This window comes from Hippoglossus hippoglossus, chromosome 7 (assembly GCF_009819705.1).
Source record: "Hippoglossus hippoglossus isolate fHipHip1 chromosome 7, fHipHip1.pri, whole genome shotgun sequence".
In the NCBI taxonomy this organism is placed as follows: Eukaryota; Metazoa; Chordata; class Actinopteri; order Pleuronectiformes; family Pleuronectidae; genus Hippoglossus; species Hippoglossus hippoglossus.
In genome coordinates, this window is record NC_047157.1 from 1,036,506 (window position 1) to 1,064,242 (window position 27,737).

Below are 27,737 nucleotides of genomic sequence, written 5' to 3' on the forward strand. Positions count from 1 at the left end.
AAATTCCTTCTGGTGGGGGATGGGGTGGATAGATCCAGAATATGTGCAGGTATGGATGAGGGCAGAGCCGATCCCTGCATCTCTAGTCAGGATGTTAGTTCAGAGGAGGAGATCTCTCCTGTTAAGGTGTTTGTCTTGATTGCTATGATGACTGAATGATTTTTCCATGCATGCTAAAAGCTCTCACACTGAATCTGTGAGATATTGATTGCCAGTTAATATTGGTTCTTCTAATCAAACATTCAGACTAGTAGTCTGCATTACAAACACTTAGTACTTGATGAGCAATCAAGCTCCAGAAAATAAACTATTTTCTGTTGGAACTTTTTCCACATTTGTCACATACCTGCAAATAAACCTTTTCAGCATATTCACCTTTATTTTTTATATTCATATGTATGTACAGTGTAACAGGTCAACACACTACAATAATCACAGCATGCAGGTACTGTCACCTTCCTGAAGCCAAATACAACTACAGAAGGGTTTTACATTGCAGGAAAACACTACCTTTATTGAGAAGAAAAAAAATTAAAGTGCTCGTCTTCACCCTAAAAGGAAGTGTTGGCAAGTGTTGCTCACTTGGCATAATAGTCTATGGCTTCATTTTACATCATCTCCCATCAACAATACCCACATATTAGACAAATCAGGCACATCCATTTTATCTTTCCCCAGTTTCCAATTAAAAAGGCAAATTTCTAAATTACATATACACATTTTAGAAAGCAAAAGTACAAGTTTGTTTCATCAAGGGGGTCTGTTGCAGGATTTGGACACTTTTACATACATATCTTGTGTAGCTGAGTTCTCCATCTCATCTATATGTGACACTGACAGAGAGTATGCAGACAGTAACTGAGCCTGAGCCACATTTGCTTCCAGTGCAGGTCGATCATGTTACCACTGAGCTGACTTCATACATGAACCACAGATGTTTTAAAAATATTAACATTAAAATGTGATGATGATGTTTCGGCTGAATCAGAGCCATTGTTTTACATAAATACACAAATTTAACATATCTACTAAAAACCACTTGTATTGGGTTATCAAGGGATGAGGCCCTGGAGATGTGCTCAGTAGTGTTCCACGGTGTGATTGAAACTGACCTCAACATTTCTTTGGCATATCTGTACTGACGTCTTAGCGAGAAGCTAACAGGGGTAGATCTATGAGACAGACTCAAGCAGTTTGGGAACACAGAGTGTCGGCACAAAATTGGAAGGGTGTTTTTAAAGTAAAACTTTAATCTCAGAAGAGACTTCAGTTGAATTATTTAACACTTACCAAAAGGTTCCAATTCTCTCTTGTAGCCATGGCAACTATACTGACTGACAGACTATCTATAATGGTAACCAGTTAAGGAATCAGCTTTTTGATATTCTATATAGTACTTCTTGTTACATGAAAAGACAAGACAAGCCAAAAATCCATGTGTCCTAACAAGTCCTGTGTATCAGGTAGATTCCTTTGATTCGTGTTGCTTGACTGTTGCAGCTGAAAACAAACAAACCTCTCTCCTTTTTAAATGAAGACAACAGTGCTCAGCCGTTTAAAGAATTACTGACTCCCCCCCCTTTTTTTAAATGAAACGATACTGTATACTGCAATAAGGTCATAGTTTTAAAGATGCATGTATTCTACTGGGCTTGAAGGTGGAGGCCACAGAGAGTATGGGAGTCAGGGAAAGTGCAGAATATCACCAGCGTGATGCTTTTAGAGGTTACATTCAGGGGTCTCATATTTTTTACTTCACTGTTCAATCTACTAAAATCTAATAATTCACTTCACAGCCTAAACCATCCTCTCAAAACATGTATGTTTACTCTTGGAGGACGTATTAAAGGAAAGGACACAGTCAGTAACTGTACATGTCAGAGCCACTCTACATACAAGGTGAACATAGTGTCTAGATTAGATGCAGCAGAGCAAACAGTTTGAATGACCACCATCAGCATGTGACATGTCCACTCAGATCAGCTCTACTTGGTGCTCATTAGCGAGACTTAAAGAGTGAGCAGTAGTTTCCCTTTCATCACTTAAACTATGACCAAAGGAGACAGTGTGGACAAGCCAAAATTAAATGTTAAATAACCTCCAACTGAACTACAATATCTTCAATATTCAAATCTTTCAGCAGCTGGAGGAATAAATTAGTTTGCATGTCTTTAGTTCATTGCATTATCCTCATAATATGAGACACTTTCTTTTCCTTTCCCTCATGTGCTCTGCCTCTTACTTCATGGCACTTTTCCATTGTTCAAAATGTACATACAAAATCAAATGTACACAGGTTCAATTTGGCAGAGCTGACTGGAACAAATACAAGGACTGACAGAGTAACTGAAAACTACTGATAAGGATGTGAGGAGAGTTTAGACTGTATTTGTGATAGGAGTCAGATCTGTTAGCCACATGGAGACCTCAGCTCATCATCACAAGTGAACATGATAAAGAATCTGTGGTTTAACCTTTGTGCCTCATGTTTAATATTTTTTGTGTGGTTACTCACCAGCTGATCCTTAACTAGTGTCCATGAATCCATATCACATCCATTCAGTAACATCTAAACTGTCCGTTCTACTTCTACTCTTCTGTTCAGAACATTTTCGATCGTTTCCTCTCTTTATATTCAGCGTGTCAACTAGAGGAGATAATTCAACAGCTGGAGCAGATGTTCTTCTGCTGTCCTTCAGTCTCTCAGGTGAAGCCTCTGCCTGCTTTACTTGCTATGGTGGAGGTACTGTTGGGTGAACATGTTCAGCTCACTGTCCAGCCAGCCAGCCTTGTTCCTAAACACACACACACACACACAAATTGCCAGTGTATTCATGAAGCATAATAATAAGTCTTGAAGGTGTAATCCAGTGGAAGTCACTACAGCAGGTAACATGAAGACTGATTCAGGTTCCGAGTTACGGGTACACAAACTGAAGAGTTAAAGACATGTTCTCAACAATTGCTCCCTACTCTGCCCAACAATGAACTATTACATTTCCCGAAACTATTACTAAATAATAAAAAAAAAAAGGCCAGCATTTTCAAATTAGTCCACTAGGGCAACAGTTTTTATATAACTCTATTTATGGAAAATATTTCTTTGTCTTATTGTTAATGTCCAACAGAGATTAAAAATGTTTTCACATTTTGTTTACTTAATACTCCTACATGACACTCTAGTTAGTGCCAAAGTTTTGTGCAAAATATATTTTAAACCTGCCTTGCTAGAAAAATCTCATCCCTCGACACATTACATTACATCTTTAGCAGTGAATTACACTGCACTTTATGTGTGAACTACATGAATAATCTCACCTTTCATTATGAACCTTTTGGTTAACACCTAAATTGGATATACAATGTGTATAATGCTGATGAAGCAGGCTGTATAGAGGCAGCCATGATAATTACTGATTAATCAGCTGATATAGATTCTATAGATCTGTGATCTTGGATCTTTGTGCTGAATTGAGTCCAATATCACACAGATCAAGTACTCACCACTCTGGTTTATTAGCCAATAGGTATGTGTGGTATATTATTAACACTATATAATATTGACCTTTCTATGTAGTCTCTTTCAATCATTTAAAAAAATATATTGTGTTAAATTGTATAGATTGTCGACATCACAGCTGTCTCTGAATTTAATATTCCTGCACTTTTGCGTGATTATAATATGTATAGGAGATACAACAAGTTCCCTAACATTCTGACAGTGTGAAGTGATAATTTTTTTAAATTTCAGGCACTGTTCTTTCTATCGTACTCACTCTCAATCACAACTTACAATGTGTCCTATCAAAAATAAAGGCAATAACTCCCCCCCCTAAAAAAAAAAAAAATTGCCTTCAGGTGTGCGTGCGCCCGATTTTAATCAGAATCGCACGTACACTTTTAGTATGAATGAAGGCCCCAGGTGACTTCAAACCAGTAACTTGCTTTTTAATATCAGTCTACCACAGCATGTTAAAATGAACAGGTGCCGTTCTTACAGGTGTGATTTTAACCCACCCCTACTCCACCGTGCATCTACTTCATGTAGACGTGTCCTGCTGTTTAGTAATTTGTACGCTGAGTGTGGTGATGCACTTACCGCAGAAGCTTAGCCTTGCTCTGCAGGCTGTCCAGTAGCTCTATCTTCGTATTCATGTCAGTGATCTCGTCCTCGAGATTCTGACGGGTGACATCTACCTGCTGGCAGAGCTGAGCAAACACACCGGCCAACTCCCTGATGAGCACAGCAGAAACAGAAAAAGGGTTAGACAACATTATAATAACTAAAGTTAACCATGTTTTTTTTTAACGAGACTGAAATCAAAAAGTTAATAATTTCTTTCCTGTTTTCTATCAAATTACTGATCAAACTAAATATTTGTCTGCTCTGAGGGGCTACAGTTGCTGTGTTTCAATTTGCATACTTCCTATACTCTAGACAGGACTACTGTAATTCTTTATTATTATCACTATGTCCCAATTAGGGCTGTCACAGTATTTACAAAATTTGAATATTTAGAAAAAGGAATGATAGATATTTTAATACATTTACATTGTGTAAATAATCTAGTGCCTCTTAAATATTTTCTTTGCGAGAGCAGTGGAGGCATGTTGGAGAAACAGCTTTTTATAGTATGCTCTTTCTCTCTTTATCTCTCATACTGACAGTACATTCACTTGGAGTTATGGCTGAAAGTTTCAAATTTGTGAAATTGGTAGCCAAGTAGGGAGGACACTTTGTTGGTGCAAAATGTGCAAATAAAAATTGTCATTTACATTTATCTTGCAACATCTGTATTTGATTTGGAACATCACTTCCCTGTCAGAATGTAAACACTTATGTGTTTGTTCTTTGTATTTTGTATTTGATATGAGATACAGCAAATGTATATAGTCAGTTAACATGCTCACTGCTGGACTTGGTGGCTGCAGTTGGATCCAGTGTAGCTGACGATGAGTTGCAGCTTCTCACTGGCGTAGTCCACAAACTGTCTCTTAAAGGCTCTCTCCTTGGCCTTGGTGGTCCAGGTGAGCCTCTCGTAAATATAGAGGAGCCCGTAGAGGCCAACTGACAAGGCGATCAGCCGCCAACCCACTGCCTTCCAGATCTGAACACACAAAATTCATGAAACAAAATCAACAAATCTACAGTCTGGACTTCCTGTTACCACATAATTCCCTAGTGAGTTCTTTGAGATCACCACAATAATCCATGATGGAATCTGCTTATAGTTTTTAACCTGTTGCTTTTTTAATCAATCAATCAAATTTTATTTGTATAGCCCTTATTCACAAATCACAATTTGTCTCATAGGGCTTTAACATGGTGTGACATCCTCTGCCCTTAACCCTCAACAAGAGTAAAGAAAAACTACTAAAAAACCCTTTTAACAGGGTAAAAAGAACGTAGAAACCTCAGAGAGAGCCACATGTGAGGGATCCCTCTCCCAGGACGGACAGAAGTGCAATAGATGTCAAGTGTAAAGGAGAACATCAGAAAGATAAAGGTTTTAGCAGCATTGATTAGAATAAACACTTTGTAGCATAACTGAAGGTCAATGAATTGATGGATTATTGTCAGTAATGGTCGAGTATCTGAGGAGACATATTGTATATCAAGCAGTCTTGTTGTAATCATAGTCTATGGTCAGCTGCCACCACGATCATGATCCACCATCAAGATCGGATGCCACCATAGTCCACAGTCATTTAAGGACACACTAAACATTCATATGACCCCCTAACAGTCCTCTGGTTTCACATCTTGGATCCAAGATGACTTTGGTGTGATTTAATGGCAACATTGTATTTATGTTGTTGTGATATTATTGCTGCTTTTACTATGAACACTTGAGCAAATCCCATTGATTCTGTAAATGGGCAGGTTGACAGCAGCAAGGAGTTTAGATTCAGAGTCTGGCTTAAGTGGCTGTCTCTTCTGCTGGGGGGTGCAACGGGACCAGGGGCCTTATTTGTAACCATTGCATACGCACAAAACAGGGCCTGAAAGACTTCTCATGCAAACGTTGGGATTTATAAAAGCAAACTTGACGGGAGAATGTGCACTTGTACGCTAACCTTGACCCATGCTTACAAACATTTTGGAGACAGGAAAATATGATGCAGACGTGAGGTGAACTGAAGCCAGATTATTGATCCATTTCATCAGCGCGTAACATAACTGTTTAATTAAAAAAGATGTAATACAACTTACCTAACCCTTACACAAATTACGTTCAGATACCATTAAACAGCAGAGTTACAGAGTAATAGTTTTTAATAATATCCTCTAACACTGTATCATTAAGTCCGACTTTAGTTTGTATACATGAACGTGAGTGAAACTATTCACTTTCAAACTGGAGGCTAGGATCCCACTGATGTGTGTAGTAATCGGTCCGATTGCTCTAATTATGAAAATACTGTGGTGACACTTGCGTGATGGATGCCCTAGCACTGATAGAGTGCGCGAATGAAAGGATTAGGAGGAAACAGATGTTCAGCAATCACAAAGATGTTTATGTCCCATGATGATAACTAATCAGCTGATATAGATTCTATAGATCTGTGATCTTGGGCTGAAGTATTACACAGATCGACCCGATGGAACCGAACCTGTACAAACACTATTAGCCAATAGGTATGTGTGTGGTATGATTAAAACTGTATAATATTTACCTTTCTATGTAGACCCTCATTTTATAATTTTTATTGATTGGGAATATCACAGCTGTCCCTGAATTTAATAATCCTGCAGTTTTGATTGTTAAAATATGAACAGGCGGTACAACAAGTTCACTCACATTCTGACAGTGTGAAGCGATATTCTTTTGCCTCCACCTTTGAATTAGACGTTCTTTCTATTGGACTCACGCTCATTTACTGTATTATCCACAGCAGCAGCGTATCAGTGTATTTTCTTTATTAGTGACATCACTGCTGTGGCCACCAAACAATCTGTCATTCTCCACCTCACTAACAAACATCTTAATGTCGGTGTCAGAAAGTTGATCTTCCTCTTTTTATCGCTTGAGTCACCTTAGAAACCCATTGGTCATCAGGATCATTTAATATTCATTAGGTGCTTTGCATTGAGCATTTATGGTTGAATTTGGGCGTGTAGAGGGTAGACTTTGAGGCAGATTCACGTACACAAATTTCCAGGTGGATTTTGATTTATAAAGGAAACATTGCCTTCAGGTGTGCATGCTTTTGTGAGAACGTGTACTTTTAGTAAGAATCCTATGAACTGTTGTATAAATGAGGCCCCAGATATACAAATTTGAGCTGTAAGATTGAACTGTGAATTCACACACCTTCAGGGTGTTGAATAGCCTGATAGACATTTTTGCACATTTTATATGTCTGACTGGGGATGTCATTGCAGCCAATATGTAGGACTTGGTGTGATCAACTTAACAAATGTGTTCAATTCCTCTTCACAAATGTCTGAATGAATTATAGTCAGCAGGCTTCTATTATTGCAGAGTAGGAAAATGTATTGTGTTTTCACACAATTTTACTTCGTTTGGTTGCAGCAGTTTCACAGCTACAACAAGGCTTGTTGATTCGGTTAATACTTTCCCCAATGTGTGCATTCACAAACTATTCGGTTTCAGCTACGTTGATTTTGCAGCGGTGGCCCAGATACCTTATATCGTGCCTTATTACCCTGCTTCATGTCCTCCCACCCAAGCCTATGTCACCATCTTGGGATCTAGCAGTGATGCTGGGAGCCCTCTCCAGTCATCCCTTTGAACCATTCGATAACGTGGACATGAAAACATTATCCCTGAAGGTGGCTCTCTTTTTGGCTTTGTCTACAGCTAAACTTGAGTGATATTCACGCTTTATCTGTACACCCAGCGTGTATGCGGTTCACCCTGGGGAACCTTGGGGTGACGCTGAGGCCGAATCCTGCATTTGTTCCCATGGTTGTTAATCCAGTGGAACTGTCAGCTTTTCAGCCACCTCCCAATGGTTCTGCAGAACCGCAGCGGTTACACATGCTTTGCCCTGTCCGTGCTTTACACACATATGTGGAGAGGACAAGGAGTTTTAGGAAAGGGGATCAGTTGTTTGTGTCCTGGGCAAACCTACCACCAAACAAAGACTTTCTCACTGGATAGTGGACGCCATTGCGTTGGCCTACTCCAGCTCGGGCCTTCAGGTTCCGATTGGTGTATGGGCACACTCTACTAGAGCTTTCGCGACCTCTTGGGCCCTGTTCAACGGAGTCTCTATCCAATACATCTGCGCTGCAGCTAGCTGGTCTTCTCCCTTCACATTTGCGAGGTTCTACAGGTTGGATGTCACATCCCCTGGCCTGACCCACGCTGTCTTGAGCATGGGCTCCTCTGTGGATCTTCCTCATCCACTCACTTCTACCTGAAGGGGGGGCTGGCGGTCAGTCGTCGAGATAAGCTTGTCTGGCAATACGGGAGTCTCAATATCCCATAGTGAGACATCGAAACAAATGTTATGAAAGAGAACTTTAGGTTACTGTTGTAACCCCGGTTCTCTGAGTAGCATGAGTGAGATGTCTCACCAGACCGCCCTTCTTGCTGCTGGGGTGAAGCGAGAAGAGGTGTCGTTGTTTTGAATGACATGTGACGGCGTGTCCACCGTATTTAAGGTGTGGCACCGTGACACGGACGTCACGACTGCCAGCCACTCACTCCCACTGACTCCAAACCAATGATGTACTGTACTATTACGCAAAACAAAGAAGACATGCCAGTTTTTAAGACCTCCGCCAAGGAGGTTATGTTTCATCTGCATTTGTTTGATAATTAGCAGGATTATGCAAAAACTACAGGACGGATTTGCATAAAACTTTATAGAAAGATGCAGTACGGGTCAGGGAAGAAGCCTTCACATTTTGGTGCAGATCTGGGACATTTTCTTCACTTTTTAAACACAGCAAGATTAAAGGGGACATAGCATGCCCATTTTACCACAAGTTGATATGGTTCCTTGGGGTCTTAATGAAATGTCTGTAACATACTTTGGTCAAAATACCACAAGGATCATATAAAACAGCACCCTTTTTACCCTGTATAAAACAGCCCTCCACAGAGTGACCTGTTTTGAGTGCCTGTTCCTTTAAATGCTAATGAGCCAGCTCCCCCCTCCCCCCCTCCCCCCATGATTTTAAACGATATAAATTACATATTTTATATGATATAAATTATCAAATATGCATCCCATACTTTGTATTCCCCTTCTGTTGTCCTGGAGTTTTAATTTTCCCAATCACATAATTAAATGTCCCCCTCTGCCCATCCACTACAAGCACACAAGCAGACAGACAGAGAGGGGGAGGGGGGGGGGGGGGGGCTATGAAGACCATCATTTACCCCGAACCCCGACATTCAACGGGTACAACAACAAGCGGAGAAAGCAGAATCGCGGGCTGACCTTATATATACACAGTCTATGGGGCTGACCAGCGCGGAGAAATGCACGTCCCGTGTGAACAGCCAGGCGGCTGCGCGCTTGAGAACGCCGCTGCGCTGCCTCGCAGCGGCGCTTCCGCGTCCGGTGTTAACCCGGCGTACAGTAGTGCTGAACACTGCGGAAGTCTTCCACACTGCTGGCTGTGTGGAAGACCGCTGCAAGGCAGCGCAGCGCCGTTCTCAAGCGCGCAGCCGCCTGGCTGTTCACACGGGACGTGCATTTCTCCGCGCTGGTCAGCCCCATAGACTGTATATATAAGGTCAGCCCGCGATTCTGCTTTCTCCGCTTGTTGTTGTACCCGTTGAATGTCGGGGTTCGGGGGTTACAGTAGTGCTGAACACTGCGGAAGTCTTCCACACTGCTGTGCGCTGTGTGGCACTGACACAAATTCCAGCTCACACATGGGAGAGCGAGCGGTCGCGCCCGAGCAGCTGCTGCAGCCTCCCAGTCCCAACGATCCAGACAAATGCCACATGTGAGTGAATCGCGGGCTGACCAGCGGAGAAATGCTCGTCCCGTGTGAACAGCCAGGCGGCTGCGTGCTTGGGAACGGCGCTGCGCTGCCTCTCAGCCTCGCTGCCTCCGGTGTAAACCCGGCGTAATGAGTGTGGGGGGACGGGTGGGGGTGAGGTGGGGGGTGGGCCAAGACCATGTAGGGAGACTTCCAGTTCCTTGTTACGACACAAAACCCAGGAAGCTCAATCGAGTCGCTCAAGCATGACGTTTCTGACTTAGAGGAACTATAACAATGTTTGGATCAGGAAAAAAACAAAAAAATTCAAGCATAATCCCCATGAAGATATTTACTACTGCTACTACGAATATGTGTATTCAGTGCGTGTGTATGTGTCCTTACCACGCCACCAACCACAAGGACGCCCATAGAAGTACGGGAGGTGAGGGATGCAAGACCTGTCACCATGGAGACCATGAGCTCCTCCTGAGTCACAGAGCTTTGCGGGAAAGGAGGTATGGCAGTGCTGACAGGAGTCAGGGCCATGGGCCGAGGGACCTACAGGGAGAACACAGCTAATAATGTCACAGAGCAAAGTGACTGGCTCAGAGGGCTACGGACAGTCCTGGATAATGAAACAGCACATCAACAAGACATAATGCTACATTAAAAAACATTTGTGTGCCTCTGCCTGGAGATTAACAGTCTTGCATCAGTCAACCCTCCCTAATTTACTCTGTATTTTACCTCATGATTGATAAACAGGTGAAAATAGCTGCTGTCCAACAACACAGACATCAATGCAAAAATGTTCCAATCGGCCACCATCAGTGCAACAACCACTGATTGACGATATATTTGTACGCATGTGTGTGTGTGCACGAGCACTGGCCAGTGTATGAGAGCTTTGACCACTTGTGATTGGATCTCACTTCACCGCTCTAAGTGCATCTCTCTCTCTCTAACCCAAACAGAAAGAAACGCGCTATGGACTCAGCCAATCGCCGATTCAACGATATATTCAGCCAATCATCAAACCCTACAATACAATTTCAATTATTATATTGGAAAAACACAGTGAGAGAGAAATTTGATCTCAATGCTCAGCAAGAAAACTGTGATTATGATTTTTTTGTAAAGTCATGCAGCCCTACTTAAACACTGAGCTTGGAGGAGTTTTATATCCTGTGTTACCTGGTCATTGTAGCCCACAAGGGCCCGCCTGGTATTTTTGGGACCAAGGAAGCGGTTGACCAGCATGGTCCAGCCCAGAGAGAAGTGGAAGCTGATGTCCTCTTGAAAGTCACTGCAAAGCTTGTCACAGGCCAAGTCATAACTGAGACTGAAGCACTGGCGAGGAACTAGCTTATCAACCTGCTCTCTGACTGGGCTGGGCAGTAGAGGCTTCAGACCATCTGTACAAACACAGACAGCAAACAGATCAACCCAAACTAGGGACACAGTGTGGCTAAATACATGTTTTTACATAAGCTGACAGAAGACATTCATGAATCCTACACATCTCCACATGCAAATTACACGCAGTAAGCAGTTAAACAAGAGTGTGGCCAGGATTATTAGGGTAAAACATTTAAGCTCATTAAAGCACATTGCAGCCTGTGCAGTGACAAGAATAGATTGGACGTTTGTCTCAGGTGTAAAGGGGACTGTTACCAATCATGTCAGTCTGTGTAGCTTGCAGGGAACTGGTAATAGAGGTGGAACACCTCTGTGACATGTTCTTTCCCAGACCCTCTTCTACGTGCCGATGAAGCTCCTAGAACACAAGAAAACAATCAGTCAACACATCTGCTGTAATCACACATTAGAGGAAATCTAAAATTCCTTTTTCACTGATGCCTAAAAGCAGCCAAACCTGAAAGCTGTTCAATGGTAAACTAAAAAATTGCACTATACAAATGGCACTGGAATTACAGTGATAAAGGTTTCAAAGAGTCATCTGAAAAAATCTTGATAATGAACAAAGCTAGGACACAGAGTGTGTGTAGGGTCACTGTGGGCGTGGGAGCCCCTCCATCTGTACCAGGGGGGTAATCAGCTCAGATGATTACTTCCCTGGTTAAAAAAGCTGCTGAATGAGCTGCCACACCACCTGAACACGTTATTATGCCGGACAATTTATGTTTTGTTTGATGAAATTCTCTTTGTTATTTTGGATTTATTCCAATTAATATGTTAAAAAGTGAGTGGTTTGTGTCTGGCTGTTGTTGGGAGACCCCAGTGGCCCCCTTGCCACAGTTTTTAGTACTTGGCCTTCAGAGCCAAGTGCTTTGTATCAACAGTGCTACCTATCTAGAGTCAGTGTTTGTGTCAGGTCGTGTGTAGAATTTAGTGACATCTTGTGGTGAAGTTGTAGGTTGCAGCTGAATACCCCTCACCTCACCCTCCCAAACATGAAAGAGAACCTGTGGTCGCTTCAGTTGTCATAAAAACTAAAAGGTGTTTAGTTTGTCCAGACTGGACAACTGTAAAAAAAATATGGCAGCCTCCATAGAGGACCGGCTACCAATGTAAATATAAAGTATTTGAATATAAACGGTCCATTCAAGGGTAAAGATAAGAACAATTAGTACAATTCAGAATCAAACATTTAGATGATTACACATTAGTGAAAACATCACTAGGATTATTTTATATTAAATTTCTGGTGCCTGTGCCCATCAGATTAGATTGTGGAGTTTAATGAGTGCATCATGACTCAGTATGGACTGCTCTTACATAACACAGATCACTTGGGCTTTATACAGGTTCAGCGTGCCAACAGGAGACCAAGGAGGAGCTTTACACTGTACAGCATGTATACACCAGTGTGTCAGACATGTAGATGGGGGAGTTATCTTGTCATCAGGATATGTACCGCAATCTTTTAAGCTAGCTGTAATAAGCTATAACTTTCTTGAGGATTTTAGACAGGAAGGGAGGTTGGATATTGGTCTGTAGTTGGCCCTTTGTGTGTGCGTCCACTCTTGCAGGAGTGAACGCCACTCACTTTCATCATTTGTAAACTGATTCGTTCGGTTCAGCGTTTGCAAAGAATATGAACAATCTGTCAATAACTGTCTCTGAACACTCGTAGACTCGCTGGAGCTCTCCACTTTCTTTCGCTCTCTCCATGCTCTCAGAGTCTCTCTTGATATTCAACACCAAGATATAGTTTTAGAAGGTATATGACCACAAGTCAAACACTTGCATAAAAGAACAGTATGAACAGTATTGCTGTTGTGTGCACACCAAAGTAAACAGAAGGTGTGCAGCCCTCCTGCTCAGTTCACATTAAAGACAAACATTTCTGTTGAACACATGTGTTGAACTCACATTCTTGTAGACCTTGAGCACTACTGATGATGGGTGGAAGTCAATGTGAAAGTCATCTACCAGCACATTCAGCTTCCTGATTTCCTCTGCCAGGGCATTAGAGACCTGTACACAAGCAAAGAGCAGGGTGAAAAGCACTTCCTGGTGAAGTTTGCCCTCTTTTAAGAGCAAATCACAATGTGATTCTTTCCTCAGTGTTTATTATGAAAACAAACCTGAATTTAGAAATTATTTTCACTGGGTATAATATCATTTGATAAGTGAGGAATAAGATTAAGGAGATAACTTGAAGCCCAGTTGTTTCACTGCAGCAGCAGAGAAAGCAGGCATGTTATGATTTGGGAGTTCACCTGTCTCTCCACCTCCTCAGTAATCTTCTTGATTTTAGATTTACAGTCCATGGTCAACAGGTCCAGCTGCTTATCGATGAACTCCAATCGGCACTGACGGTCTTCTTTAGTCTCAAGGCAGTAGACCCTAAACACACACACAAAGTGTGAATATATCAGAGAGTAGGTATTTTATTTGTCTCCAGTCTTAGGTTCACACAGACTCAATCAATACATTTCAGACTTGACTCACCTCTGCTCTTGTGCAGCAATATGTATAGAATCCATAATGTGGCGCAGGGCTTCAGAGATCTGCTTGGCCCTCACAGTGTGCTGCTCAAACTTGGTCTTCACCGCTGACTGTGAGATACACTCCTGCACACAGCACATTGGCCAACAATCCAGAAAAGATCAAGGGATGGCCACAAATGATTGAATGCTTCAATTCTCCAAGTGCAGCTGATTTAAACTTTTGATATCTGGATTACTGAGTGAATTTTCCACAATTAATGAAACATGATAACTGTTTAAAGTACTTTATTTACAGTAAAGCAAAGTCAGGTGTTCTTAAATTTCTAAATGGAAAATGGAACACAAACTTAATATTATATAATTATAAATATTTGATTAAACAAAAACAAAGAAGAGCCTGTACACTTACTTGCTAAAAAAAGAGCACAAAGCCAGAAAGAAGAGTATCATCAATACTCCATTGTACATTTTAAGACAGCTTGGGAGATTTTTTAATAACATTTAAACTTTTTTTTTTAAACATTAACATTTTAAAAACAGTGGATGATCTTGGCAGCTATTGGTAGCAGGTTCTCTTTTTTTAAACCACGAAAGGACCTGACTAAGAGTCCACTCTGGAACGAAACATTGTTTAATTATATTTTCTGTGGCACAAATAAGTGTGCAGGTTCTTCTTTGTTTTGCTTTTTTACTAATGCTCAGGCTACACTGGATGCGCGAGGGAAGCATGTGGGACACAGAACTTCTTGTTTTTCATTTTGGTGCCCATGTTACACGACTGCACTGCTCTTCTAGAGTGTCAGGGTCTTACCTATTTTTCTATGCGTACTGCGCAGGGTTCTCATTAGATAGTTTCAATGTCTATCTGTTGAATATGTCACAAATAAATAATAAATAAATAACTCTTAAAAACAAGAAGCCTGGCATTTAGTTGGATAAATAGACCTACTTTTATTCAAGAAAATACAGTAGTTATTCCAGAAACGGTACATAGCAGCTTTGCTGCAGGAACGCAGCGGACATGCTCCCTGTGTGAACAACATATACGCAGCAGATCCGCGACGCAGCTGTCATATGCAGCACATAAATCTTAAACCGAGTTGTTATAGGGATGAGGATCTTACCTCAAATCGCCTCTCAAAGTTCTGGAACTCAAACATTCTGGCTTGAAATCCCTCTGCAAGAGCTCCACCTGAAACACATGGAATCACATCCAGTCCAATTTGCTGAGGACCCCCGGGACACCCCGAGGTTCCCACTGTGAAGAGAAAGACCCTGGCCCTAAACCAACATTTATTTTTAACTGTACTTGCTGTGATATCACAGATTAGCAGTGACTTTGATGATAAGCTAACATCACACAATGTTGCTTGCTTACACTCTGTGGCACATTCTGAATGGGCATAAACACAGTTACTACCATCCCATCAAAGAATATGTAATGGAAATTTTACCTAACCAGACATTTGACATCAATTTTCTACACTTGACTTGTTTCCTTCAGACATTTAGGTGGTACTTACTAAAGACTTTCAGTTCTTTGATTAAATATACTGTATCAAACAGTAAAAGCTGTTCACCTCTAGTACTAATGCAAGATCATCACTGAACATAGCTTCATTAACACACTACATGTCAGTAGGAATGTTAACCTGAATTAATTAAATTGTCATTCTAATACATTAAGTGATTTCTGTGTACATCAAAAGTATATAAAATGCCTTCAATTATAAAGATATACATTTGCTCTCAAAATGAGGGGTATAAAGCATGGTGTAAAAAAAATTTTTAATGTTAGAATTAAACTTTGGTAATTTTAATGTTTAAGCATAAACTCTATCCTGAGGCAGTGCTGCTGCACATCAGATTCTGCACTGACTACCATCCCCACCTGCTTCAGGCATTCCTTGAGCTCTCTGCACCCGAGCCTGAAGTACTTCCTTGGCAGAAACGAAGAAGATGCGGTCACTGGCCTGGGTCCGGTCCACTACAGCCAGCTCATCCACCAGGAAATTGGTGCAGCGGTCCATATGCTGCCTACGAACCTGACACAGAAACAGCCCACTTTATTGAACATGAATTTCAAAAAGTAATTCATTAGGGGGGAAAACATCAACGTCAGCTTTCTTTCAGGACAACAGAAGAAGAAGAAATGGCACAGTGTAGTTTAGTCCAGGTGTACTTCAGCTGACTGTTCTGTCATTTAGCACCAAAGCTGAGGGCAGCACAGCAGACAGAAATGAGGCTCAGGCTGCAGGACATTGATTTTACTGTTTCCCCACCATTCTTACTTTTTCTATCATATTAAAAAGGTTGAAGGTTATGTAAGAGTAACTAAAATTACCAGCTTGCGGATGTTCTCAGAAAGCTTTGTGACAGGGTACAATGCTACACCTAAAAATCAGTGTATTTTAACAACCAGACAGAGGATGGACTTATTAGAGACTATATGGAGAATCTGTTCACTTCCAATAATGTCCTCGTTTCTGAAATTGGCTGCAATTCACCTAAGCTGCTTCCAGACATGCACAGAACTTCAGAGAATCTCCAGACACTCTGTGGAGGGGCTGTATGTGAGAACGCAAATATCAAAGTGAGAGCATCCAGACTTTCTGCTGAGTTTCTTTGGCCAGACCCCGAGTATACTGTAAATACCGTGTCTGAAGGAGCCGATGTGAGAACACAGCAGGAGAGCCTCAACAGGATTCACCACAAGTGAGTGGGTGGTTGATTAAGTTTCTAACACGTGACAGAAAACCAAAAGTAAACAAATATGTCAGGCTGAAAGAGCGGACCCACACATGTTGAAGACATCGTGCCTCCACACGCTGTCTGAATCCTCTGGTGGATTTGCTGCTGTTGAGGATGCTTTTTGAGCCTATTGTGTCTGAAAACAGCTCTAGAGTCGCAAGACAGCCCTAAATGAACTGAACTGAGAAAGTGGAGCTGAACAGCAAAATAATAAAAAAGGTATACCTGACAACTTGCATTCATGAGAATGGGACAGACAGAACGGCAGTACAGAAAGATGAACCGAAAACGTAATACCGCTTACCACAGCTGTTCTGATAAAAATCTGAAGAGCTGCTGGGAGCCAGTGAGGACTATTATTAAATTAGGACAAAATTTGAATATTAAAATAATCTCAACACTTCTTGGCTTTTAATTCTACAAACAAAACCGAAGACTTAAGTACGTGAGGACCATGATTATTCCAATGAGAAAATATCAGAGTCAGTTAAGTTGAGTTGTAAAAGCCAGGACATTCTTGCTGTAATGCAACAATGGAAACCACTGATCCACCAGGCTGCTGTCTTCGTTTTCTGTTTGTTGGGGAAAATTTATGGAAAACGAAAAACGACACAATCTTACAAAATCATGTAGGCTGCATGTTAAGCATATTCATTAAATCATCTGAATGAACCACAAACTGTGGGTCTAACGTCAGGTCTTTCATTCATTTAGTTACAGATCTGTGCAAATAGATACTAACTTCATCATGAACACAGCTACATAAACAGTGTGGGACACTGGCATGGCTTTAAACTTGAATACAGGATATTCACAGAGGCCTGTGAGGCAGAAGGTAATCCTCAGTTCAACCACAGAGCAGAGATAGGATAGGTAAAACCAGCTTAACTGTTCACCTGCTTATCTAAGGCTGCTGCTGAATCAGCAGCATGTTAATAGTTAGCTTACTACGTGATACGGTAGCAACACTTTCCTTTTATCAAGAATTTGGAAAGGATACAGTCCAGACTAAGTATTTAGACAGCTGCATTTTTTTGTTAATTAGGCTCTAAATTTCAGCCTTTTCAGGTTGAAATGAAATAATGGATCCTATATCTAAGTGCTAAGTATTATCTTTGTTTTAATTTGAATAAATTTACATCAATATAGTGAGAACTTTGTGGAGTTATTACAGCCCTTTAAACACGTGCACATAGTTGAATGGAAAAATGGTAACTGGACTGTATTTGTATAGCACTTTTCCAGTCTTATCAACCACTCAAAGCACTTTACAGTAAAAGTCACATTGACCCGTCCACTCACATTCTAACAGCACTTCTATGCAGAGCGTGTTACCCATCCCACACCCTTCATACACTGTGCGCATATCGGTCAGGGGCAGTTTTGGGATCAGTTATCTTGCTCAAGGACTGGAGTAGCCGGGAATCTAACCACTGACTTTCAGGTTAGTGGACAACCTTCTCTACCTACTGAGTCACAGCCAAAGATGAGGGGTTCAGAATTTAGTGGGAAATCCTCTGCAGTCAGTGACTGTGTGAAGTCCGACCCACAGACATCAGCAGACCCTTCGATATTCCCAAATGATTCTCTCCCTGAGCTTCAGTGCAGCCTCCTTCAGCTCTCGTTGTTGTGAGCTCTCTCTGCCTAGTCTGTTCTTAACTAAGTGGACTGCTGGTCAGTCAGTCAGACTGAGAACAGGTGACTGACTTTGCCTACTTGGGATATCCTGTTGTTATTAACGTGTCTGATGCGGACAATCTCCTGTTGCGTTCTTCATATCTAAAAAGTAAACTCCAGACCCAATTTACCAGACAATTTACAGAGTTCAAGTCTAAAAACAGCTTATATGTTGGCCCTGTGATAGGCTGGTGACCTGTGCAGGGTGTAGCATGCCTCTCTCCCATTGGCTCTGGCCCTCCCCCAAAACACATCATGTGAGCATGGTGTGGCAAGTAAATTTGTCTTCCAATCGCTTGCATTTGATTGATTTTGCCAATATTAGTGCATGAGAAGTGAGGCAGTATATCTCACGTCAAATGATTAAACATATTGGACGTGTTGCATTGTGGTGCGGCCCCAACTATAGAACAAATTTTGTACTGTATTTTCGCTTGTTCCGTTTGACTCTTCAAAACCAAAGTGTTTCCAGATGACTGAATTTGTTTTACCTTTCTTGTCAACCAAAAGCTGCCTTTCTGCCATCTTCTAAAAGAATTTCAAATTTAATTTTCAGTTTCAAAATAACTGGGGAAACCTGACGTGGCTCCCTCCTCCCTCTCAACACAAGCTGAAACTACTGTGCGGCGGAGCGCACTGATTTAAAAAAGGTAGTGTGCCCCACATTTACATCACAAGACAAAAATAGAGCAACACGGCATGCAGAACAATAACCGTTTTATGTTGATTATCTTGTTTTTATGATAATGGGAAGCCGAACTGAAATTCCATTTTCCAAATTCCCCTATTGTATTGTCTCGCAAATGTAATTTGGGCTCAGAAACTTGGTAATATCGTAAAAGCATTCGGAACACTCTTTGAGTAAACACTGTCATTCAGATGTACTTGCTTTGCTAATATTGAACACCGTCACACTGTAGTCTGTTTAAAAGACTGACCTCCTCCATGTATTCAGGCTCTGAGGCTGAAGCATCCCAGCGGTTGTTGAGGATGAAAATGTTGGGACTGGAGAGTCGCTCATTGACCTTGTGAAAAAAGGACTTCTCCTGTAGGAAAACATAACAGCAGTTTTAAAAGGCAGCATTTGAACATACGAGATACATTAAAACATGAGCACTGACATTGACACTTCCTACAATCCTACACATTGTTCCACTTCTCCACTAATCTCATTATGAAACAGTTCACCTATTTCTACAGCTGTCTGAATGGATGAAATATACAGTCGTCATTTCTTACCGTCTGCATCAGTGTGGACTCAGAGTTTGCCACCAGAACAAACACATCAGCATCAAGGCAGAACTTGTCAATCCAGCTGTCCAATTCTGTGGTAACATCGATACCTGGGCTGGAAGGGAAAGAAAGATGTACGATAAATCATCTATGAAGGAGACAATGTTATCAATTACTGAAACAAAAACCATACTGTTGTGGCTGTAGTGAATTAAAGGGAAAGTTCACCGAAAAAGGAAAATACACTCATTATCTAATCTCCACTATGACGATGGAGTGGTGGGTGAAGTGTTTGAGTCCACAAAAGAATTTAGGACTGGTGACTCCTTTTTCAAATGTAAAAAAGACATAAAATGCCTCCATACTGCTCGTGTGGTGTCATCCATGTATCCGTAAGCCCCGACATTCAACTTCGACTTGAAACAGCGTCATTTACACATTGTTTATTGGCCTGAATGTCCTGTTATCCTCCTCTAGAACCATGTTGGCATGCACACCGCAGACACCGCAGACACCACAGACACCGCAGACGCGGGGTGGGCAGTAGCATTGCTACTTCCGCTAGCATCACTACTTCCAATAGTGGACATTTAGGCTTAAAACATAGTGTAAATGAAACCATAAAAAAAATTTCAATTTCGGTTCTGCTTATCGGTTCCTAAACTGCAAGGACGCCCTATGTATCTGCCAGGACCTGGCTATGTGACTACGTCACACACCACGCAACAGCCTGCTCATTTGTTTAGACATGACCTAGCCTTAATGGCAAACGTGGCTAAGATGAGCCGCGATAAACGCTCAAAAGTCAGGTTGCACATCGAAGCTCACCAAACATTTAAGTCAGCATGGCGTCGACCTGAAAGACTGTACAGCGTTTAATGTCCTGCGGTCTCTGAGCCCGAGTGCGTCATCTTCAGCTAGCGCTAGTAGCACCTCGCTAGCACCTCCAGGAGAGCTACGGAGAGCGAGAAGCGACAGCAGTTCTCGCTGGCATTCAAGGGAATGCTGACTAACATGACTTGTATGAATTATGTCAGTAGGTTTCATATAAATAAGACGTACAACAACCACCTTAAAACGTTATTATCCACAAGTGGTTCAACTGCTACTGATTTCCACGCTGTTCTTTTGTGAGATTAATATTCATGACAGATCTTAAAGTTGACAATTATTGATGTAACATTAGTTTAAAAAGGGACAATTGGACATCGTCTTCTACTTTTTATCCACAAATACGACTATGTGTTTGGTTAATTTAAACACCAGTATTTTCAAGGCAAAAAATGTCAACATTGCCTCTATCTTAGTTAATACTAATTTACACAGTTGGGACGACATTGAGCATGTCTGATAATGCTCTGAGATGAGTTGTGTGGGTTTTCTTTTGTAATGTTGCCTGTCTATCAAAAGGCATTACCACTGCTGCACCGGTATAACATGAAGCACAGCTACTGTGCAATGGTCCAGTCCAATAAAGATCTTTTTTTATCTAATTATTTGACCTTTTTTTAAATTTTTATTTACCATTTTGGAATCCAAATGGGGAATCGATAAGAACCGATAAAACGATACCCAACCCTACGTATAATCATACCTGCTATTATTCAGTACAGCCAACATGATCATATGCATACGCGTCACTCATATTCAAAAGATCCTTTGTGTTGGATGAGGTGTAGAAAGAAATCCAAGATGAAAGACTGCCATCCAAAGTAGATTGTAATTATAAGCCTAACACCGGGTGTCTATTTCAGCCAACATTCTCCTTCTTTCAGCACATTAACATTTTCAAAATGAATGAATCCCAAACTGCCGCTGATGTGCTGACAGTGTGTGAATGTATGAGTGATAGAGAACTACAATATACAATTATAATGGGTGCAGTCAGACCACTCTCAAACACTGACGAGATTTGGCTATTTGAGATTAACTTGTGTCTCACCTGTCTACCAACACCAGATCATCCCTGAGTAGAGCACACTTGGCTTTGGGCCACATGACACAGACCAAGCTGCCGGCGTCTAAGTCCTCATCCTGATGGAGAGCATGGGCTAGTTGGTTTACCGTCTGTAAGTACACACACACACACACACACAGTTTATTTTACACATACAGCAATATGCATGCAAGGCCCTCAGTGAGTTTTGCTTACCTTTATGTTCTTCCTCTCTTCAGAGCCTTCTGTAAGGAGGAAGGCCTCGTTGCCATCTGTGCCCTCCACCCTCAGGAAACAGTTGGTGGTGTGTCCTATTCCTGACGGCAGCACCTTATCACATAGCATGGCATTGATCACTGAGCTCTTCCCATTACTGGTCCTATAGAACAAACGGTTCTGTCAGTGTTGCCTCAGCCCATTTGAAAAGTGAATAACAAAAGGTAGGTAGGTAGCTTTCAAAAGGTTAAATTAAATAAGATGAATATAGATAAACGGAAGTTCCAAAACTAAGCGGTTGGGATAGGAAACGGATAGTCATACCTCCCAAAGAAGACCACCTTCATATGTCTGCGGGCGAGCACTTCGCCGATCCCTGCCACCTTTGCAAGGTAACCCTGCACCTCCTGGACCTGCTCCTCTGTGGTGACTGGGTCCAACTCATCATTTTTGTACGTATCTAATATGTGGAGGTGATCGGACAGAAGACAATGCATCCTGTTACAGCTGTTTCCATGAAGAGCCTCTTTATTAGACTGACAGTATGATACCAAAAAACATACACCATGTTTTAAGACTTACGTACATCAATGTCAAAATTGGTTCTAGGTGTAGAGTTGTTCTCACCACCAAAGGGAGTTTGTATAATATCATCCATGCCTCATGATCAAGCTGGCAGCTAACTAAGCAGGCTGTTAAATATTAGTTAAGGCCTTTGCACATTAATGGCAACGTGAGTAAATAGCACGAAATAGCAAATAATTTGGAGGCACGGTAAATAGTCTGTATTTATATAGCGCTATATATACACACACACTAGAGGTGTGGAAATTTCTCAATTCTTAAATGCATCGCGATGCGGACTTGGACAACTCTGCATTGATGCAGTGACTGAACATAATCGATTCATGTTTACCGCTAAGTTCATAGTTTTAGCGATGTCCCGCTGCTGCATAATTATAACACCGCTGCTTCAGGACAGACGCAGATTAAAAGGTCCGGTCGTACTGTGTCAGAGTCTCTGTCGGAGCTTCTTCCTCACTCCTCTGACTTGAAAGAGTGAATTTCACAGACTTAAACTATTTACATTAGGTGCAATTTACCAAAAAGGAAAAAAAAGAAGCCTCAGGAAAAGAAAGATGAAATCAAAATCCTGCAATGATTTTCCGGGGCTCTTTTTAATTATTAAAAACAAAGAAATTAAATACCTGGGTTCCCAGTATTGATGAAGAGAACTTGGTAAGTTTCACGGCTTCGTTCAAGACATTAAACTGTACCACAGCCGTTTTAGGAAAATTATTATTCTTGATTTAATGTGGGGTTAATTGTCGCTTTAATCCTTGAGATTTTTACACTTCCTCAACAACTTAAAACTGGCACCTCTGCTCAATTTCCTGGTTTATCTAATTGATTTTGTTTTGAGATAATAAACGTATTTCAGTGCCATTTGAAGGTGGAATACCCATTTCTCTTGCTCGCCTTTTCTCTGTGCACCTTGTGCTGCTGTTATATGTACATTAACCAGATGTTGCTTTATGTCGTGTTAAAAATGATAATGACAATGTTACAGCTCTAGCCTAGATAAATAGATGCTGTGAGTTTTATGTTTTAAGTGAGAGAGTGCTTACTCAGAACAGACACCAACATATTAAACTGCCCTCAGATTATCAAAAATATGATGGGATACAAAGGCTTAGAGAGGAAATTGCAAGTAGGTGTGTACCTTCTAGAAAGGACGTGCTTTCCTTAATGTAGGAGCCCAGTTGTTCAAAGATCCCGTTGATCTTCTTCTTTGCTGTTACAAAGTGCTTGAGCGGTGATGCATTCACCTCTGCCATCAGTCTTTTATCCTTCTTACCGTGGACTGCGTTGGTGTTGGGTCGTAGGAAAACCAGAGACATGGCACTAGACAGGAGAAAAGAACAAATGCACCTTAAAGGTTTCACTGAAATTCACTTATAGAAAATGACATTCAAACAATTAGAGTAGGAGTGATACAAATGTCAAAACCCTTATCACTGTAGAATGGACTTAAAGGACACAATTCACAATTATTCAACTGTGATAATTCACTGCTGGGAGGATGGCCTTCTAATGTGTATCTTTGCAGCAGAAAGGTGGATGAAAATAAAAATAATTGGAGAAAATGGAAAAAAAGGACTGTGGTATTCCCATTTAGCCAAAAGTATAAATATTTCCACTCCCCACTCTCCAATTGGATGCTTGACCTGAGCTTCGGGTATGTTTACAAATGCTAGTGGCAGAGCTGGGGTCCATATACATCTCATGGAGTAAGAAGAAATAAGTCAACATCTGCTTGTTAAGCCAACGTTTTAGTCACAATGGTTTTGACATGAATTGTTTACATGTACGTCCGTCCACTCATATGTAGTGACAACTTTTACTCAATTTAAGAATTAAAAAAGAATAATAATTTGGACAGCACCTTTCAAAAACAAAGTTACCAAGTCAGTACTTTACAACTAAAACAGACGAAAAGCAAAATATTTAAAATAAAGAGGGTGACAATCAACTGCAAAAATTAAAATGAGTCTTAAGCAAAAAACAGCAAAGGCCTGTCAAGTCAACATTAATTGGTAGTAGGGGCCTGCTGGAGGATACCAGACAGCGATCAGGGTCATAGGATGTTAGTAAATCAAAGATATAAATGTGAGCTCGACCATTCACAGCTTTAAAACCAAGCAGTAAAATCTTAATATCCATTCCAAAACGTACAGGTAACCAGTAAAGAGTAGCAGAGGGGCGATATTATAATTTCACTTGTTGTTATGTTCTAGGGCTGCACGATATATATAGAAAATGTATCGTCATCGAGATATCAACGTGAGTGATATACTTATGACAAAAGACGGCATAAACGGAGATAAATTGTGTTCCCTGCTCCACGAATTCACGCTCTGCATGTCAGAATATTTGGCCAATTAGAAGGAGCCCTGCTGCCCTTGGAAATAAATTAAAGATATTCAGATTGTTGACGGGTTTTTCTGGCTCCGTCAAATCTTTGTCGCGCACGTTGATATCGTGATGAAATAGATTTTTCGATATATCAAGCAGCCCTATTCCTTAAAGTTTTGGCAACCACGAGACCTGAGGCTGCTCTTTAATTGGTTGTTGCAGGTTTTCCAGGGGACGCAGCTCTCTGCTCACCAGACACTACCCTTCTATTTATAGCAAATAGGTATTGATGAACTTTTTTTTGATCTAATGTGATAGGTCGACGCCGCCTTCAGGTACATCCGACGTCACTGAGTTACTTCTGCTGTGAGCTGACCAGCAAAGATATGGCGACTTCATGGGTAGTTCTTTACAAAAACACCCTTTCACAAGAAAAAAAAAAAAAAAAGAGGATAAAAGGAGCTTGGTCTGGACCAACTTGATAAACAGATTCAGTAGTCTGCAAGTGATGAGGTCGAGCTTACAACTGGTGCTTCTCCCGCTTGTTATGAGAAACATAGTTGGCTAACTGGATGTGGTGGAAGTAATGTCTTTTATTGCTTCCTCTGTTTTCTGTTTTAAAGTGTCAGCACTGAGGTACTATGGACAACGACGTGGGTGCGAGACCTAAAACATCTCATCTTCATGCAAACAGCATGAAAGTTGCGACAGTCATTTAGACACAATTCACTAACATGTGCGCAGAAATGTTCTTACTCTCCACAGAAAAAAATTGCCGCCAGATTAATGACACGTGCACACCAGCTGATTTTGTTCTCACCAACATGCGTAGGTTTGTGAATCAGAATCATTCTAAATGGACAGGTGCGTGTCCGCTCTCTGCAATTGGCATTCTGCCATGCGTCTATTTCTCCATACAAGAACATCCGTTTGTCATGAAGAGAGCGGTGTACTGAACAGTTGAAGTTATGAGAGACGTGCCCAAAAGGAAGTATTTCACAAAAGCAGAAATTGAAGGCGTCGGAGGTGGAATACACAGCTTTCTGTAGCGTGTCCTCCGGAGTGTCGATGTTTAAAAAAAATTGAACCTGGGCTGGGCACACACAAACACTCCTGCAGGCAGAAGTTCCTCCGGCTGATTATGACACAACACAGTGTTTTAACTTCATTGTTGCAGAAGAAGCTGTTCGCAGAATATGAACAAATTAAGGTATATTGATGAACCCCAGATTTGTGGGTCAAACGTTAGTATGCATGGTTTAAGCACAGATTTTTGTGTACGCACTGTTTTTGAATGAGGCTACATTTTTGCAGCAGGCTTAGCATTGCTCATCAGCTCGGATGAAGGCTACAGGATTGGCATAATTTGTGTTGTGTTGTTTTTGTTTAGTCTGGCTTCAAATAGTTTCGTCCCTCCAGTAGAAATTTGAGGATATTTAAGAGAAGCAGAGCTGTTTTACACTCTGGTCAGCAAGATCTGGTACTGCAATATATTTTGGTAAAAATGTGCTGATATGTACACTAAGAGGGTAGAATACAGGGAGGCATTACAACATGGTCCAACACTAGAAACAATTCACATGACCACATCAGCAGCTTTCAGGCTCACTGTCAACAAAAGCTCGTAGGCTTCTCAACCAGTCAGGTGAATAACAGCAGGGCTGTGACGTTCCCGTGTCCGCGCCCCTGTCTGCTGAAGGCCAGAGATGAGCTGTGACCTTTCACACAGTTTGAAGGTGGCAATGTGGCGTGATGGAGATTTCAGTTTATTCTTTTAACGTACTACATACATCAACAAAATCCCAAACACACAACTAATATCTGTTAAATTACATAAAACTACAGCATGGCAGTCCTGCTGCGATACATGTCCTCCAACTAGCTATTTTACCTTTCAGCTCCTCGCGTTAGACTCCGCCTAAACTCTCATATCAGAGGGTTGTCCATTTTTGTCCTCTTACCATTAGTCCGTGTGGTGTAACTTTCATGGACCTGACGAACATGACAGTGCGTCCAGTGGAGACAAACATTTCCTAGGTTACAAGCTAACTAGCCCTTCAGTGAGGTCCAGCCGCGGCTAGCTGACAGGTAGTCTAAATGTTTCCAGGTCGGGACTCACCGTGGTTGGGGTCGTTCTTCACAAATACATCCTGGTCCCGTGGCTTTTTAAAGCAAGCTAACGAGCCACGAAGGTTGTTGAACAGCTGGATCTTGAACTTAGCCTGAATTGCGGAGAGTAGAAGAAGTGTTACTGGACGTTTCACATGAGAATAGGCCTTCTTCTTCGTCTTCTTCTGCTGCTGCTGTTTAATGGCGGTTGGCAAAGAACTTATCAGTGCATTACCGCCACCGCCTGGAAAGGAGTGTGAGTCAGAATGCATATTTATCGAAATTCTGTTATAGAGTCCTGTGTTTTTTAGAAACCGGAATATCACCTGAGTCCCTCTGTAGTATTTCCCTTAGAATTAACGTTAAACGGTTTCTTTGGAGTGAGTTTTTAAGTGTTCGTCTATGTCGATAGTATTGTCGACAGACTAAAAATATATGCTCCACTGTTTCCTGCTGATTACAATTGTCACATCTGCCCGAGTTATTTTGTATTTTGTATCTATTAAATTAAATGTAATATTGCCAAGGTTTACAGTTAGCTGCATTCTTTCTTGCTCATATGTCCTCTATCCACTGTAGTACTAACATTATTGCAATCATTTCTCCTGTATATTCCGATAGCCCCTCACTCATCTTTTTTCCTATTTTAATATGAAATTCTGGAATATAATTGCTACTCTCACCTTATTGTATAAATTATTTGATGCATTCGATAAACCTGGATATAACGTTAGTAATTGAATATGTGCCTTTATTGTATGCGAATTGAAAATAGCCCCTCTATCTTTTTTTTTTCTTTTTTAATAGTGTGAAATAAACAGTAGCACCAGGTACTCTCCACGGTAATATTGCTGGTAATGGTACTGTTGGACTGAAGTTTAATTCTACTATATGTTTAATTCTGTTGCTCTTTGTGCTACTGTCCATCCAAAGCTTTTTATCTTTCTCCTATCCCTAAAAAGGTTTTACAGTGTCCTGTGTTGGATGTTCTTTACTGTGTCCCTGTAAATTAGCCCAATAATTTAATGCAAGCTGATTCCTTCTCATATCTAGAGGCATTTCTTCCATT

The 27,737-nt window shown here is 41.2% G+C and overlaps 1 protein-coding gene and 1 long non-coding RNA gene across 2 annotated transcripts; one reads left to right on the forward strand and one right to left on the reverse strand.

Annotated features, from left to right (window-relative positions):
• LOC117765202 lies at positions 1-19,571 on the forward strand. The gene is made up of 3 exons (XR_004614530.1): positions 1-12; positions 5,908-5,914; positions 19,442-19,571. It is a non-coding gene; the product is annotated as an uncharacterized LOC117765202 (long non-coding RNA).
• mfn2 (mitofusin 2) lies at positions 356-26,864 on the reverse strand. Its single transcript, XM_034591403.1, has 18 exons — positions 26,679-26,864; positions 23,367-23,548; positions 21,968-22,103; positions 21,644-21,806; positions 21,434-21,558; positions 19,498-19,606; positions 19,197-19,304; positions 15,722-15,875; positions 14,955-15,022; positions 13,832-13,953; positions 13,600-13,726; positions 13,250-13,354; positions 11,588-11,690; positions 11,108-11,328; positions 10,316-10,471; positions 4,912-5,108; positions 4,100-4,234; positions 356-2,795 (listed from the first exon to the last, which is right to left on the reverse strand). The coding sequence occupies exons 2-18, from the start codon at positions 23,542-23,544 to the stop codon at positions 2,726-2,728; spliced, it is 2,277 nt and encodes a 758-aa protein (XP_034447294.1). The 5' UTR covers positions 23,545-23,548; positions 26,679-26,864; the 3' UTR covers positions 356-2,725.
• Between the last annotated feature and the right edge of the window lie 873 nt (positions 26,865-27,737).